General features: G+C 37.7%; 2 protein-coding genes across 4 annotated transcripts in view; one reads left to right on the plus strand and one right to left on the minus strand.

The window, feature by feature from the left end:
• Positions 1–3,434: 3,434 nt before the first annotated feature.
• Positions 3,435–10,766, minus strand: dhrs7cb (dehydrogenase/reductase (SDR family) member 7Cb). The gene is made up of 7 exons (XM_042508397.2): positions 10,598–10,766; positions 8,225–8,381; positions 6,500–6,612; positions 5,719–5,929; positions 5,502–5,594; positions 4,291–4,452; positions 3,435–4,146 (listed from the first exon to the last, which is right to left on the minus strand). The coding sequence occupies exons 2-7, from the start codon at positions 8,376–8,378 to the stop codon at positions 3,947–3,949; spliced, it is 933 nt and encodes a 310-aa protein (XP_042364331.2). The 5' UTR covers positions 8,379–8,381; positions 10,598–10,766; the 3' UTR covers positions 3,435–3,946.
• Positions 10,767–11,372: 606 nt separating this feature from the next.
• mpripb (myosin phosphatase Rho interacting protein b) overlaps positions 11,373–13,477 on the plus strand; it is a 45,350-nt gene continuing 43,245 nt past the window's right edge. Inside the window, exon 1 of one of the 3 annotated variants that reach the window (XM_042507292.2) lies at positions 11,373–12,345. In XM_042507292.2, the coding sequence (XP_042363226.2) occupies positions 12,223–12,345 (123 nt within the window). In that variant the 5' untranslated portion in view covers positions 11,373–12,222. The remainder of the gene's footprint in view (positions 12,346–13,477) is intronic. The other 2 variants (XM_042507291.2, XM_042507294.2) reach the window with 2 other exon arrangements.

The raw sequence follows: 13,477 nt of genomic DNA on the forward strand, positions 1-13,477 counted from the left end.
CGCCTCACTCTGAATATAGCTTCAGGACTATCATCTTCGCTGTGTTTGGCCCAGATAATGATTGAGAGAAGTTCTTAGGTTTAGACCATTCTCAGATATTAGTGCACTCCTAAATGCATTTCTGTTTCATTTACCTTTAAGTTACCTTTAGACTTCTTTTTTTATTTCTGTTACAACAGCTCATACAATCATATTCACAGTCTTACTCACAGTTTTTTTCCTCCCTTTTTTCATGTTTTCTCCATTGCATCCTCTTAGCCCATACAACATTTAATAATAATGGATTAAAAAGCCATAAATAGATAAATAAAATAATTCTACTACTATTAATAATAATAATAATAATAGTAATAATAAAAATGATAACGATGATGAGATAAAAGAAGTAGTTAGAAAATAAAAAGGGTGGTTTGGGGTTAAGGGTTGGGAAAGGGAGTTGTGTGAATGCAAGTACTGTTACTTTGTACCGAATTTTTCTATTTTTTTTTCATAATTGTGAGGTTTGGGGGTGTTTTTTTCTAATCTTTTTTTTTTATTTCTCAGCATTAGGTACTTTTACTTTTGATACTTTAAGTAGTATACTTACTTATTTCTACTTAAGTAGCATTTTTAATGCAGGACCTTTTCTTATAACAGAGTATTTTTACAGTGTGATAGTAGTACTTCTACTTGAGTAAAGAAGCTATATACTTCTTCCATCAGTGCTGATATGATACAACATGCCTCTCTTGCTAAACAATACTTCATATTTGAGGCTGACCGTCTTTGCATGCTATAAAGATCTGGTACATGTACATGGTGGGGCAGTGCTATGTGACACAAATAAATGTGTTAGATTAAAATGCCAATTTGCAGAGTCCAGCTGAGTGCTCCAAAGAAATCCTTCCTGTTTGACAGGTGGAAATGTCATAAAACTGCATTTATTCATGTGAACACTTGAGTCACATTCCTGCCCGCCGGCCCTGGAGACAAAAGATGTTAAACTCCCCAGAGGAGGGTGACCTGGAGGACTCAAGCATACCAGCTGGACATGATACCAATAGAGTTTCACACACACACACACACACACACACACACACACACACTCACACACACACACACACACACACACACACACACTGCTTGAACCGGCCCCTCCAAGTGTGCTCCTCATTTACATCACAGAAGTGTGATGAGCTTTTGTCACAGAGTTGGCATCCTGTGACATTTTATTTCTGATATAATGTGACATGAATCAACCAGATGTTATTTTATGCATCAAGTAATCACCAAATACAACATACATCATGTTGAGAGCACATTGACCAGCATTGACCCCACCAATGTAATCCTTGTAGGATAATACCAAGCAGGCTCCTGTCCTCCAGCCCTAAAGTGATGAGTGCAATAAATCTCAGTGACATGTAATTGGACATCTTGCCTCTGTGTGAACGTCATAGCTGCCTGAAGAAGGTTTTTTGTATACAGCAAACATTATGTATTTCAAGAACTCTTTAATTGTATTTTTTATTGAAATGCAAGCAATTATTACAACATTAACAGAACAGAAATGAATAGTATATGCAAAAAAATGTCTAATAGGAAACAAAAATATAATAAAATAAATCATCCTCGACAAATTTGGAGAGTTAGTTAATATTTCAAAACAGATGATACTGAGACACTTTGACACACCCATATTGACAATTGATTGTTATAGGAGGCGTGCGATGGCTGCTCTCCTCAGCATCAGAAGTCAGACAGTATCCATAACAACTGTATATTGCTGCCACCTAGAGGACATACAGAGAACAACATTGATCTATTAAAATCACTCTATGGCCTCACTCTTTGCGTATGCGTTCAATATAGAATACTAGATCATTACATTTAGTCAGACCCTTTATTAGAGTAAGTATAATATAGTGAATAATCATTACATTAAAAAATTCTGAAAAAATATTCAGATTATTTATTAACTAAATGTCATAAAACCACAATAGAAAAAACATATCTGATATTTACTGTACTTGGTAATTAGTAATTTAAAGATATTAAATGTACTTAAGAATGACAGTAAAAGTACAAGTAAATGCTGTTCATAAAAAAAGCAAGTGGTCAGAATTATAGTGATCATGAATTTTATTTCCTCATAACATACACCACCTTAAAAATGAAGCCTGCATTAAACTCAAAGAAAAACAAGGTCAAAGAACAAAATCCATTTTTTTCCCCCTCTTATTCTTTTATCCATCTGTCCATCCCCTCTTCACTTCCTCCCTTTGTCCTCTATTTTGTAGTAAGTAACTAAAATGCTGAGAGGAAATGTAGTGGGGTTAAAGTATTGATTTTACTCAGGACATGTAGTGGAGTAAAAGTGAAAGTTGATGGAAATCTAAAAACTCAAGTTAAATACAGATGAAATATTTAAGTACTGCAACTTAGTGTTATTACTTTGTTACATTACACGACTGTTTATAGACTTTTCTTTTTATGTGTAAAATACTGATCTATAATGTAACTATAGCTGTTCGATAAAAGTAGTGCAGTAAAAAGTACAGTATTTTTTCTCTCGAACGTTGTGGATTAGAAGAATATAGAAGTGTGAAGTCATAATAATTATAATTTTACGATAACATAAGACCAAACTCAACTCCAGTGTTGAAAAGTTAACATAAATAAACTAGGATCTTTTACTTTGGAAACTTAATGATTTCCAGAGGTTACTTTCACATTATGTCATTTCAGATACAGAAGTTTTCAGATTTTCTCTCTCATAACATATATTCATATATTTTTTTACATCAAATTATAAAGATGAAGATTAAAACTAATGTCTGATCAGTTCTTTTCAGATTTTTCTGATTATTCATCAGCCTAAATGTTCAGGTTTTGATCTGTCAACAAATTTAGATTTCTCTCAGCATGAAAAAAAGCAGCTGAATCTAAACAACCTGAATCAAGTTTTTTGAGTATTCGACTCTTGTATATCTTGTCTAAATTTAGATTATCTCCTGAAAGAGGGGGTAACAGAGTGCATAAATTCAGATAGATGACTGCAGAAATAAATTATTCTAACACTATAAATTTGGTGGTATTTAAATTTCACCAAATTTCAAGTATTCAGACGTGAGTAAGTTTTAAAATGAGTTATTTATTGGCTTACAGAATTCAAATCCTTTTGGCCTTTTTTTTGCTTCCATAAAGTAGCATAAAACAGAAATACTCACGTAAAGTAACAGTACCTTTAAGCACAGTAAATTGTGCTTAAATATAGGACTTGAGTAAACACACTTAGTTAAAATACACCAATGCATATCCTTGCAAATAGCCTATTGAGCCTTTTCCACCTGCAAATACTAACTGTGAGTATTCTGCACTGTATTTCTGTACATACAAGTGCATTACATTAATCTGTATCAAATGAAAACTTACTGAGCACACATGACAAAATGCAAGGTGAATATTTATTACATTTATTTGATTTGCCATACAATGGTAGGAGGAGCTAAAAGTAAACAATGGGGCTATAAAGGAAATAAAAGTACAAACAGTACTGCCGGATTACATTCATGCGTTGTTTTAGGTGAATCCTTTGTGCTGTGAAGGCAATTTGAATGCAGCATGGGAATGGCGAACTCCGCTGCTAACAACAAAAACTATTAAGAGGTCATTACAGAGAGTAAATGTAAAATGATGAGGCTTAAAACTATAATTAAATGACCACAAACTAATTGCCAAAGGAGGATAAACCTGAAGCCTCGGGCTCACACTACAGTGGTTTTAAAATCCTAACCTATTTTGACATTGAGTTGTATCTCGCAGATAAAGAGACACTACTCCTGTAGTCTGAGCCCGGCTCAAGGGATATGTATGCATACATTACATATATCCATCATTTCCAAAAACATCCTTTCTTAATTTCACATCTTCTTGTCATTCCACCTCAGATTTTCTCTTACTGCATTTAATCAGTCAGGACTGAGTCCTTCACCCCAGCAGCCAGCACAGCAAAGAGGAAGGAGGGGAAAAGGGAGCGGAGGTAGAGGGCCACCCTGGGGATGGGGTGGGCCAGCACAACCTCCTTCCTCTTCCTGTTTACCGTTTGCATAATCTCATTGGCCAGGACTGATGGGCGCACACCATGGGTCAACTGGCTGGCGATATCTGTGGAAGAACAGATACATGTAAATTTGTCTATCATTTGTCTATGTACTACCAAAATAGACCTCACACCACCTATCCATTTCCCATAAACTGAAACTTTTGGAATGATTTTTTACCCTTTCAGTCACCAGTTCTGTTACTCACATGCAGCCACGATGTTTGGTTCAGGGGAAGGCTCCTCCACAGGCGGCACGACGGAGGTGTTAATGAAGGTATGACTGATGGTGCTGACAACTATCCCATACTCCTCCACTTCAGTCCGCAGGCAATCGAAAAAGGCCTGTGCGGCATGCTTAGATGCAGCATCTGAAAGAGCACCACAAAAGACATCTTCTAAAAATGACCATCCAGTTAATTACTTTCTTAAACACTTTCAACAAAAACATTTTAATCTTTCAATTTCTTTCACGTTTTGGCAATTTAAAAAAGAATCCCAGGTCACAGCTCTAAATCCAAGTCAAATTGCAGGAGTCATAAACAATATTACAGTGTGATTAATATAGTATCATGTTTGGAAACTTACTTTTTTGGAAACTTTTGTCAGCAGTTTGTTACTATTTATATCTGATGCTCGCTTTAAAAGCACTGCAGCTGACCAGAAACAGCTGATTCATATAGTCGAACTGAGGAATTATTCATACAAAACCTTCTTATTTCTCTGTAAAAACTTAAATACAGTGTCAGCTGGCTGGAGGGAGATCAGGAAGCTCAAAGTTTCTCCTAAGTTTCAGGACCATAACTAAAAACAGGCTTGGGTAATGTTGTTGCACACTGTTGGCAATATTCTATGTAATTTCCAGTAAATATTACAATATTAAATGTGGTCTCTGATTTAAAATAGAAATGTTACAAATGTAGAAAAACAGCAAGTAGGTTACTCACTCATCTTTTAAGTGTTTACGTCTCTGGTCTGATTTCCATTGCACAGCTGATAGCTACATGGTTTCTTTATATTAAGAGACAGAAGTGCATGTTTATGGATTCAGTGTTGGACAGAGAACTCTGCTATTACGGGATGCTACGTGATAGTTAGACTCTTGCTTTCTGTTGTGACCAGAGACTGTGTGTGGTTGGGACATGGTGTCACAACCTTCCGCTCAGGATTGACCACTGAATCACGTTGAACACTTGGTAAGACTAGGTAAAGCGGTCTGGTCCAGTGTTTGGCTTATACCAAACAGGTATGAAAATTTTTACACCAGCCCAACTCTTATAAATACTACAAGTAACAGTACTGCTACTGAATACAGTTTTCTGCTACTCTGCCTAGGTGTAATGTTACCATAAGAAGAGAGTTTGTTAGGTGAACCAATCCCTTAAATTGGTGGATAAAAGCTCTTATATGGGCAACTCACATGAACTTCTGAATGGGACAGCCAGTCTTCCCTGGATACTGTTGACCAGCACAATGTGTCCCGATCTTCTGGACATCATTGTTGGAAGAACACCTGCCATATTATGTGAATGCATAATCATTTAGATTTTTTTTAAAAAGATCACAAAGAACCAACATCATATAAATAGCAGTGGAAGTCTATTTGGTGATGATTTTCTCAGGAATGTTCAGCCCACCTCTGGCCAGAGTGCTAGGGCCAAAGTAGTTAATGTCCATGATGTTTCTGTCCACTTCCAGGGAGACACTCTGCACCGGGGCTTTCAGCTTCATGCTGCTGTTACAGATCAACACGTCCACACAGCCATAACACTCCACTACCTCTGCCACCACGTCCTCCATGCTGTCCATATCACTGAAGTCCAGAATTACCAGCTTTGGGGGAAACGTCTAGGGAGACACAGGTTTGTCTTACATCACTACACTAATATGTTCTGTACATAATGGGTTGCAGTAGCGCAGTCTATTGGGACAAGGCTTAGGAACTGGAGGATCACTGGTTGAAAGTCCCTGTATGGACCAAGTATGGAGTGAGAGCTGGTGGCTGGAGAGGGTCCAGGTTGCCTCCTGTATGACTACTGATGTTTTTAGCTATCAGGGTGCTTTTGAGCTTTGCACTAATCCCCCAACTGCACAGGGTGCCATCCTGTGAGGCTGCCCCCCTTTCTGGCTAGTTTCATCTTTGAGATACAAATAAGATACAAATATGATCATCTATCTCATATTGTTGATGATTTGGTTTTATGTTTGAATTGTCTTGAATTTCTGCAGAATCTTTTGGTTTGCTGTGTAGCTTTGCAATATTATTGTCATCAGTGTGGAATTAAACCTGTTTGGATTTGAATTGGTTTAGGTTTGAAGGGTTTATTCAGTGGCATGTTTATGCTATTTCATACTGAAATTTATGCCAGCAATGCACTGAAGTTGTTACTGAAGTTTGTATTGAATGAATTCCCTCACCTCTCTGCAGTCGGTGTCACTAGTCAGAGAGTCATATAGAGACTCCAGCTTATCCCAGCTCGTCCCACACAGGATCAGTCTGGCACCACCCTTATGGAAGAGATGGGCACACTCTGCACAGAAAGGAAAATAAACCTGTTGAATAACTTTATCACTTCATTCAAAGGAGCAGTTTGACATTTTGTGATAAACACTTATTGCCTTTCTTGTTAAGAGTTAGATAGTTAGATAAGAAAATTGATACCACCATCATGCCTATAATGCTAAGCATCAGGCTACAGCCAGCCTGGCTCTGTTCAAAGGATAAAAATATGTCCACCAGCACCTTAAAGCTCAGTAATTAACATATCTCGATATGAAGGGTTATGTGCCAGAGTATTTGGGCAGCAGCAGTGACTTTCTGGGGTCTTGTCATCACAGTGACTGCTTCTGAACAAGGCTATTCAATGGAGGCTGGGACACGCTCTTTGACCCCATATGAGCTATGGGGTATAGCACAATGTAACTGGAGCGGCGATGTTGGAGGGTAGGGTATATATAGTGGGATAGTGTCCGCTAAGGTGCTGTTTGGGTGCTCTCCTTTTAGCCTCTCTTGGGGCCATCAACCTGACAGAACTCTTTAACCCTAACCCAGTAATGGATGGCAGCTGAGATACACTGTTTTGCTTTACTTTTCACACTTTCTCTAACTGGGAATGCTGGTAAGCTATTAAGTAGGCTACAGTGTAAGTAAATAGTAGGGTGGACCTTTAGTTGCACAATTAATTAAATATTATTAAAATTAGAATATGGCCAAGTACAATACCCAAATCGAAGGAGCTGTACATTTTTGATAATGATAAAATGTGTCACACATGCCATTACAAATGAAGCATTATGGTGCTACACACACACACACATATATATATGAATCATATATAAAACATATATATGCCTTTTGGGTTTTTTTTTTTACATATAATGCAGCCCTGACTATTTGCACAGTATTTCTGGGTATAATAAGCTAAAGTAGCAACATAAATTAATATTTTATGTATCTCAGCATCATGATAAATCTATAGCTGTTTGCAGCTCTGGTGTAGTGCTCAGAAGCCAACGAAGCTTTTTATCGAAAGTTGAGTTTTTTTGTATGAACGGTTCTTGAGAAAGCTGTAAGCAGTATTACCACAGACCAAGCAATCAGCCTGTTTTGAACAGGCATATTTTGAATAGGCACTTCACTAGTTGCTACAAATGCAATACAGTTCAAAGTAACATACTTTGAACTGAGTCAGTCTCCATTACTCTATAGTCCTGGGTATAATACAATAATTATCAAATTACACAATTTCAAGTGTCTTGATGGTAACCCGCAGAAGTCATGCGAGATTTCATGTTCCATGTTTCAAGTGATCATTTGAAAGCCAAATCATTGTTGTTTCCCAACCGTAGCCAAGTGCCTTTTGTGCCTAAACATAACCAGACCTACCGACCAACCACAAAACAAGACAGCAAAACAAGAACATTTTTGCCCATGAGAGTTTCGCAAATCTAGGGTTACCATTTAGCCACAATAGATCAGTATAACTAAACATCAATTGTTCTTTAGTCCCAAAAGATTACAAGTCAGGGGAAATTTCATGGAATATGCCTTTGAGACATCCTGCTGGCAGACAGGGTGAAAACAAAACTCCCATGGTGATAACAGTAAGGTTGAATATTAGAAACACGAGTGAGATAATTTACCAGTTCCCACTCCGGACACAGCATCAGTGATCACTACCACCTTATTTCGCACTAAGGATGCGGACATGAACTGGATGACCTCATTGTAGATGTAGTACACCCCCGCTGCCAAGACAATCAGCAGGGGCAACGTCATCACAAAGGGCAGGGACATGTTCTGTTGAGGAGAGAGCACAGGATCAGTGCAGGGAACGGCTACAGACCTAATGACCTGCATTAGAAGCTGCCTGTGCTGACATGACAACTTGGATAACGTTTTAGGTCTCCTAAGATTTGTCTCATTTGTGGCGTTAACTAACACAGTATCAATAATAAAAACATATGTATGTGCAGAACATATCTAACTTATCTGAAAGCTAAGAATCCATTCTCTAAATCAGTGATACTCAACTTACAGCCTGTGGACTTAATCTGGCCCTTGAATGAGTGCCGGGTGGCCCTTACAACCATTTTCAAATTCATAATAAAAGTAAGTGATTCACACTAAGATTTGGTTTTATACTTGTAGTATACTTCCCAGGTCCCAGAGTGCATAAAACAGCTTCAAAATAGAGCTTGTTCATCAAAACAGTGCCATTTGAGGACCCCCTGCAGCCCCCGACAGAGGTCGTGGCTAAGCCCCTAATGTCCTACAATCCTAGAATGTCCTGAAATCCTAAAAAAATATTAAAATACGAGAAATGTCCTTAAATCCCAGAAACGTCCTAAAATCTTGAATATGTCCTAAAATCCTAGAAATGCCCTAAAATTTCTAGCAATGTCCTAAAATCCTGGAAATATCCTTAAATCTGTATGGGACCGCTGCAACTGGCCCAAAAATTAGCAAGAAACTGGTAAAAGCTATTGTGAAATTACCTGAAATTTTGTTTTTAAAAAAAGTAGAAAAACAAACAAACAAGGAAATGATGTAGAAAGCATGCTTAAAAGTTATATTAATTTTGTAACATAATTTAAAATATTTAATTCTTATAATTATGAATATAGTCTTTCCCTAGCTTTATTTCTTTTTAACTCAGACATTCTTCCCTAGCTTTTAAAAAATAATGTTATAAATCTACTATTTTTTTTTTATTTGTTAAACATTTACTACCAGGTTGCTCATTGCCTTTTTCTTATGACTTTGAAAGAAATTGAACCAATTTGCTCAGGATTCAAAGGCTTAAATATCTGTAAAAGTCATCTGAGAGCAGCACAAGCAAAGTAATGCCTCTCCAGATTTCAAAGGGTTAAAGCTGTGGTTTGACATTTTGGGAAATACGCTCACTGTAAAAGACAAGTTGAGGTAATTGTGTAATGATTTAATTTATCTTCTCACATTCAGTCAACTTAAAAAATATAGTTAGACTGGACATGAACATGTTTAAGTTGAAACAAATATTATATTTTTACAATGTACATAAAATGACTAAGTTATAACTCATTATTTTATTTTTGCTTGATAAGCATAAAAATAAACATTTAGCAACTTAGTAGTTTTACATGATATGATGCTATTTTAATATATGATGCTATTTTAATATATTTGCTATTTAATGCTACAAAAAACAAAAAAGTTCTGTTGAATGGAGATAAATTTACCGTCCGACAAAGGTCATGTGACATTTATTTTGTGTCTGGTCGACTCATAACTTTCATATTGCTGTATTGTGCTTGACTTAAAGAGTACAAGCTGTTTCCAGTACACTTTTAAGTTGAGCGAGCGAACTGGGGTGTGCAGTGTTAGATGTAAAGATTAGTATGGATCTTCTCTTTCACAGTAACTCTTGGCAAGATGCTGAATAAGCATGCAGTATGACTGTTAAGTTGGCAGCACATATCATGCTAAAGCCAGCGTAATTTACTTTGACTCCAGCAATTTTTAAGTTCAGTGTGTCCAAAGATAGCTTGTAGTCCAATATATCAGATCAATACTGTATGTGTACTTGTGATTTGACTCTTACCAACTCTAGTTTTCTGCTCTAAAGGTGTTGAGCCCCTTGAGGACAGAGTATATTTGCTGGCCTTGCTAACACACTTACCATGTAAAGTGAGGACAACAGCTAAATATATTCTGACCATGCTGCTACCACAGAGGCCCTTGCGCTATGTCACCTCCAGGATATTGTCATAGGATACCCTAAGAGGGGCAACTGAAGACGCCCACATTTATAAGCAATGGGTGACCTTACTTGCCCTGCATTAGTTGGGAAAACTCATTAAGATAACCCCTAATCCACATTAAAACTAGCATTCATGATGACTCCAGAGACCCACTTCCCAGCTCAGCCCAGATGATACATGATTGGATCGTAGTGGGTTAGTCAGCTTTAAAGTGCACATCAATAGCAACAACGCACACACACCTGTAATCTGTGTTATTCTTGGTTCACTTACAGCATGAACAGGGCGCTAATCCTTCAGCAGGACTGGCTGTTGTTGTTTTTTTTTGGATTTAGTTAGGTCCCCGAGGCCCTTCTCCCTCTCTGTCCCTTGTCCATTCACACAACTCTTCCTCTCGCTGTCTATCCGTCTGTCTGTGTGTCCCAGTGCTGTCCACTAGAACCTGCTGCTTATAATAGCCTCTGCTTCAGTCAGCCATTAATACACACATACAGCATGTGGTAGCTAAAGCATGTTCCCTTGTTGCCAGCATGAAGGGATGGATGACAAGTGAAAGTTTCAGTTGTCTTGAGAAGCGAGTGTTTGTATCCTACTGCTGTTATAGTTAGTTATGTTTTTTTCAAATAATAAATGACTATTAATTTAAAAAAAAAACCTGATCAAGGCACTTTCTAGGTGAGTATACACTTTCAAGATTGCTTGGACTTAATAGGGTAAAATGGGGGAAGAAGCCCCCTTTAAAAGTATTTGTGATGTGATTTTAGCATGTGCAGGATGATGATTAGATTTGACAAATTTGTTGTTATAGCACAAAAATAAAAATATTGTAAGGGGGCATCTTGCCCCACAATTTTTTTCCCTTTCAAAATAAACTGAGTGGCATTCTCCCACAATATATATTTATACTTTTTTTAACTTAATATAAATACACGAACCACGATTTGAGTGTGTATGGTTATCTAATCAAGCCTCACAAAAGCACAATAACAAAACTGTGCTCCCTCTGTGGGCGGCGACAGTGAGCAGTCATCGCGAGACTTGACAGAATTCCAGGATCCTGTGTGAGCTGAGTCCGCTCCCCCTCGCTCGCTCCTCTGGGATAGAAGAAAATAAACCTTCTGCTGCTAATCAAGCTAGTCATGGAACCAACCCCTAAATGCCCCTTTTGCCCTCTGTGACTGACCAAGAGATGCTTTCCCTGCATGCAGTGTCTCGACCTGGAAGAGCAGCATTGAACCCGTTTGGATATTTGGTCTATCTGATTTTTAAAAGTCAAGTTAACGACGCCGGCCACTAACGTTAGAGGTTTCCATTAGCAGCGAGTTAGCTAACCGGGCTAGCCTTAGCCTAGCACAGGAGCACCGAATGAACTTCGCACAGACTGACTGACTGACTGGGAACTGCTGTTTGACTTCAAGCTTTCTTTTGGTCCTTTTCATGGGAGTCTGTCGTTACTTAATGGACACTATCGCCTCGGAGCTTAAAGGCGACAACTGTGCAAATGTTGTTTTTTTGGCGTTCGCTGTTATTGATCTGGAAATCCACTGGTGAGCTAACAGGATATTAGCCACCTTTCTCGACACTGCGCTTTGTGGTTGCAGGCCATGGACTGAAAAGCATACATCACTGACTGATGAGACGACTGGCTTGATGGCAGGTAATTATCTGTTGGGAAGCAGCAACTGGATCCAACTTAACCGACAACAGATGATCTGAAAATTGTTCCCTCAACAATTCACCTCCTGACTGGTCCTTTTATTGGAAAATGCATCGGAGTGCTGGATCTCTTTCCAAGTTGGGATAGAAGAGACACGCAAGGAAACAGCGGGATTACCCCACTGTTTATAAAAGTCCTCCAGAGAAATTACTCCAGGGAGTTTAAAAAGAGGTGAAAGATAATGTCTGCCGCAAAAGAAAACCCCTGTAGGAAGTTCCAGGCGAATTTCTTCAACAAAAGTAAATGTCAAAACTGCTTCAAACCACGAGAGTTGCATCTATTGACTGACCAGGACTTGACCCAGGTAAGCAATGCATGTTACGAACAGTAATATTTATATTAATAATCACATTAAGATTTCCGAGTATATTTAACCCTTTGAATCCCGGAGCGACATCTCTTTTATTGTGCTGCTTTTAAATGTCTTTCATAAGTCTTTAAACCTTTGAGCCCTGAGCAAATTGATGCAGTCTCTTTCAAAACAAGTTAAAAAGAAACCCAATGAGCAACATGGTAAGAAATGTTCCACAATTCGCAAGAAGGGAACATATAGGGGAGGGGACTATATTGTTATTGTTATAATTATAATTATAATTACATGTATGAATTATGTTACAGAATTATCTTAAAGTTTCATTTTCTTCGGGTGGGTGGGGGACTAATTTTCAGATAATTTTCTCGTATATTCTTGTATTTTCTACTGTACTTGCAAGTCTTTAAACCCTAAGCAAATTGGTGCAAGTTCTTTCAAAACTGTGGGGAAAAAAAGACAAAAAATAGGGAAAATTATTTTTATACGTATTAAATTTACACATCTAAAGTTATATAACAGAATTATTCTATTTTTAAGCATTTTTTTCCAAGTCTTGACGATGTTGTTTGAACCTTATCTTTTTTAACCTCTTGCTATTTTTTGTGTTCTTTCTTCTGATGTTGCTCATTGCCTTCAAGCCAGTCAAGCCAATTTGGTCATGTTTTAAAAAGTAAATTGCCTGCCAACTAAGATAATCATTTTCAAGAACTGTTGATGCTGCAAGACGTAGAAAATTGTTGTTGGCCAGAAACCATGTAACCGGCTTGTCAAGCTCTTGAGCATTTAGGCTGACAGCTCTATCCTTGCAGCTTGAAAACCTTGCTTGCCCTAATATCTATTTTGCATTTAAAATGTTGACAGCAGCTCTCCTACTGAGTTACATATTTAATTTGTGTTTTCATGATTAGCAGGGTGTCTATTGAAGAGAAAGTCATGTCATAAAAGGCAACAGTGCCATTACAGCTAAGGTGCAGAGAAAGTTGTGATGTTTATTTTGGCTGAAGCACAGGACATCTACGTTTATTTCACTTCCTTCTAAAGTCTGTCTCTTTCTGTTTTACTGAACCAGAGTGCTGAAAGTGGATTTCTTCTCACTATAATGACTACATTTGCCTGGCCGTTT

Source organism: Plectropomus leopardus, chromosome 19 (assembly GCF_026936395.1).
Source record: "Plectropomus leopardus strain MGB_pleo_1.0 chromosome 19, ASM2693639v1, whole genome shotgun sequence".
Taxonomy (NCBI): Eukaryota; Metazoa; Chordata; class Actinopteri; order Perciformes; family Serranidae; genus Plectropomus; species Plectropomus leopardus.

What these genes read in the sequence shown, in the direction of transcription:
- dhrs7cb (XM_042508397.2), bottom strand. Translation starts at nt 8,378, where the DNA reads ATGTCCCTGCCCTTTGTGATGACGTTGCCCCTGCTGATTGTCTTGGCA. An exon ending in GTGACACCGACTGCAGAGAG is followed by an intron (nt 5,930 to 6,499) that starts GTGAGGGAATTC and finishes GTGTCTCCCTAG; the next exon opens with ACGTTTCCCCCAAAGCTGGT. An exon ending in TGTCCCATTCAGAAGTTCAT is followed by an intron (nt 4,453 to 5,501) that starts GTGAGTTGCCCA and finishes GTGCTCTTTCAG; the next exon opens with ATGCTGCATCTAAGCATGCC.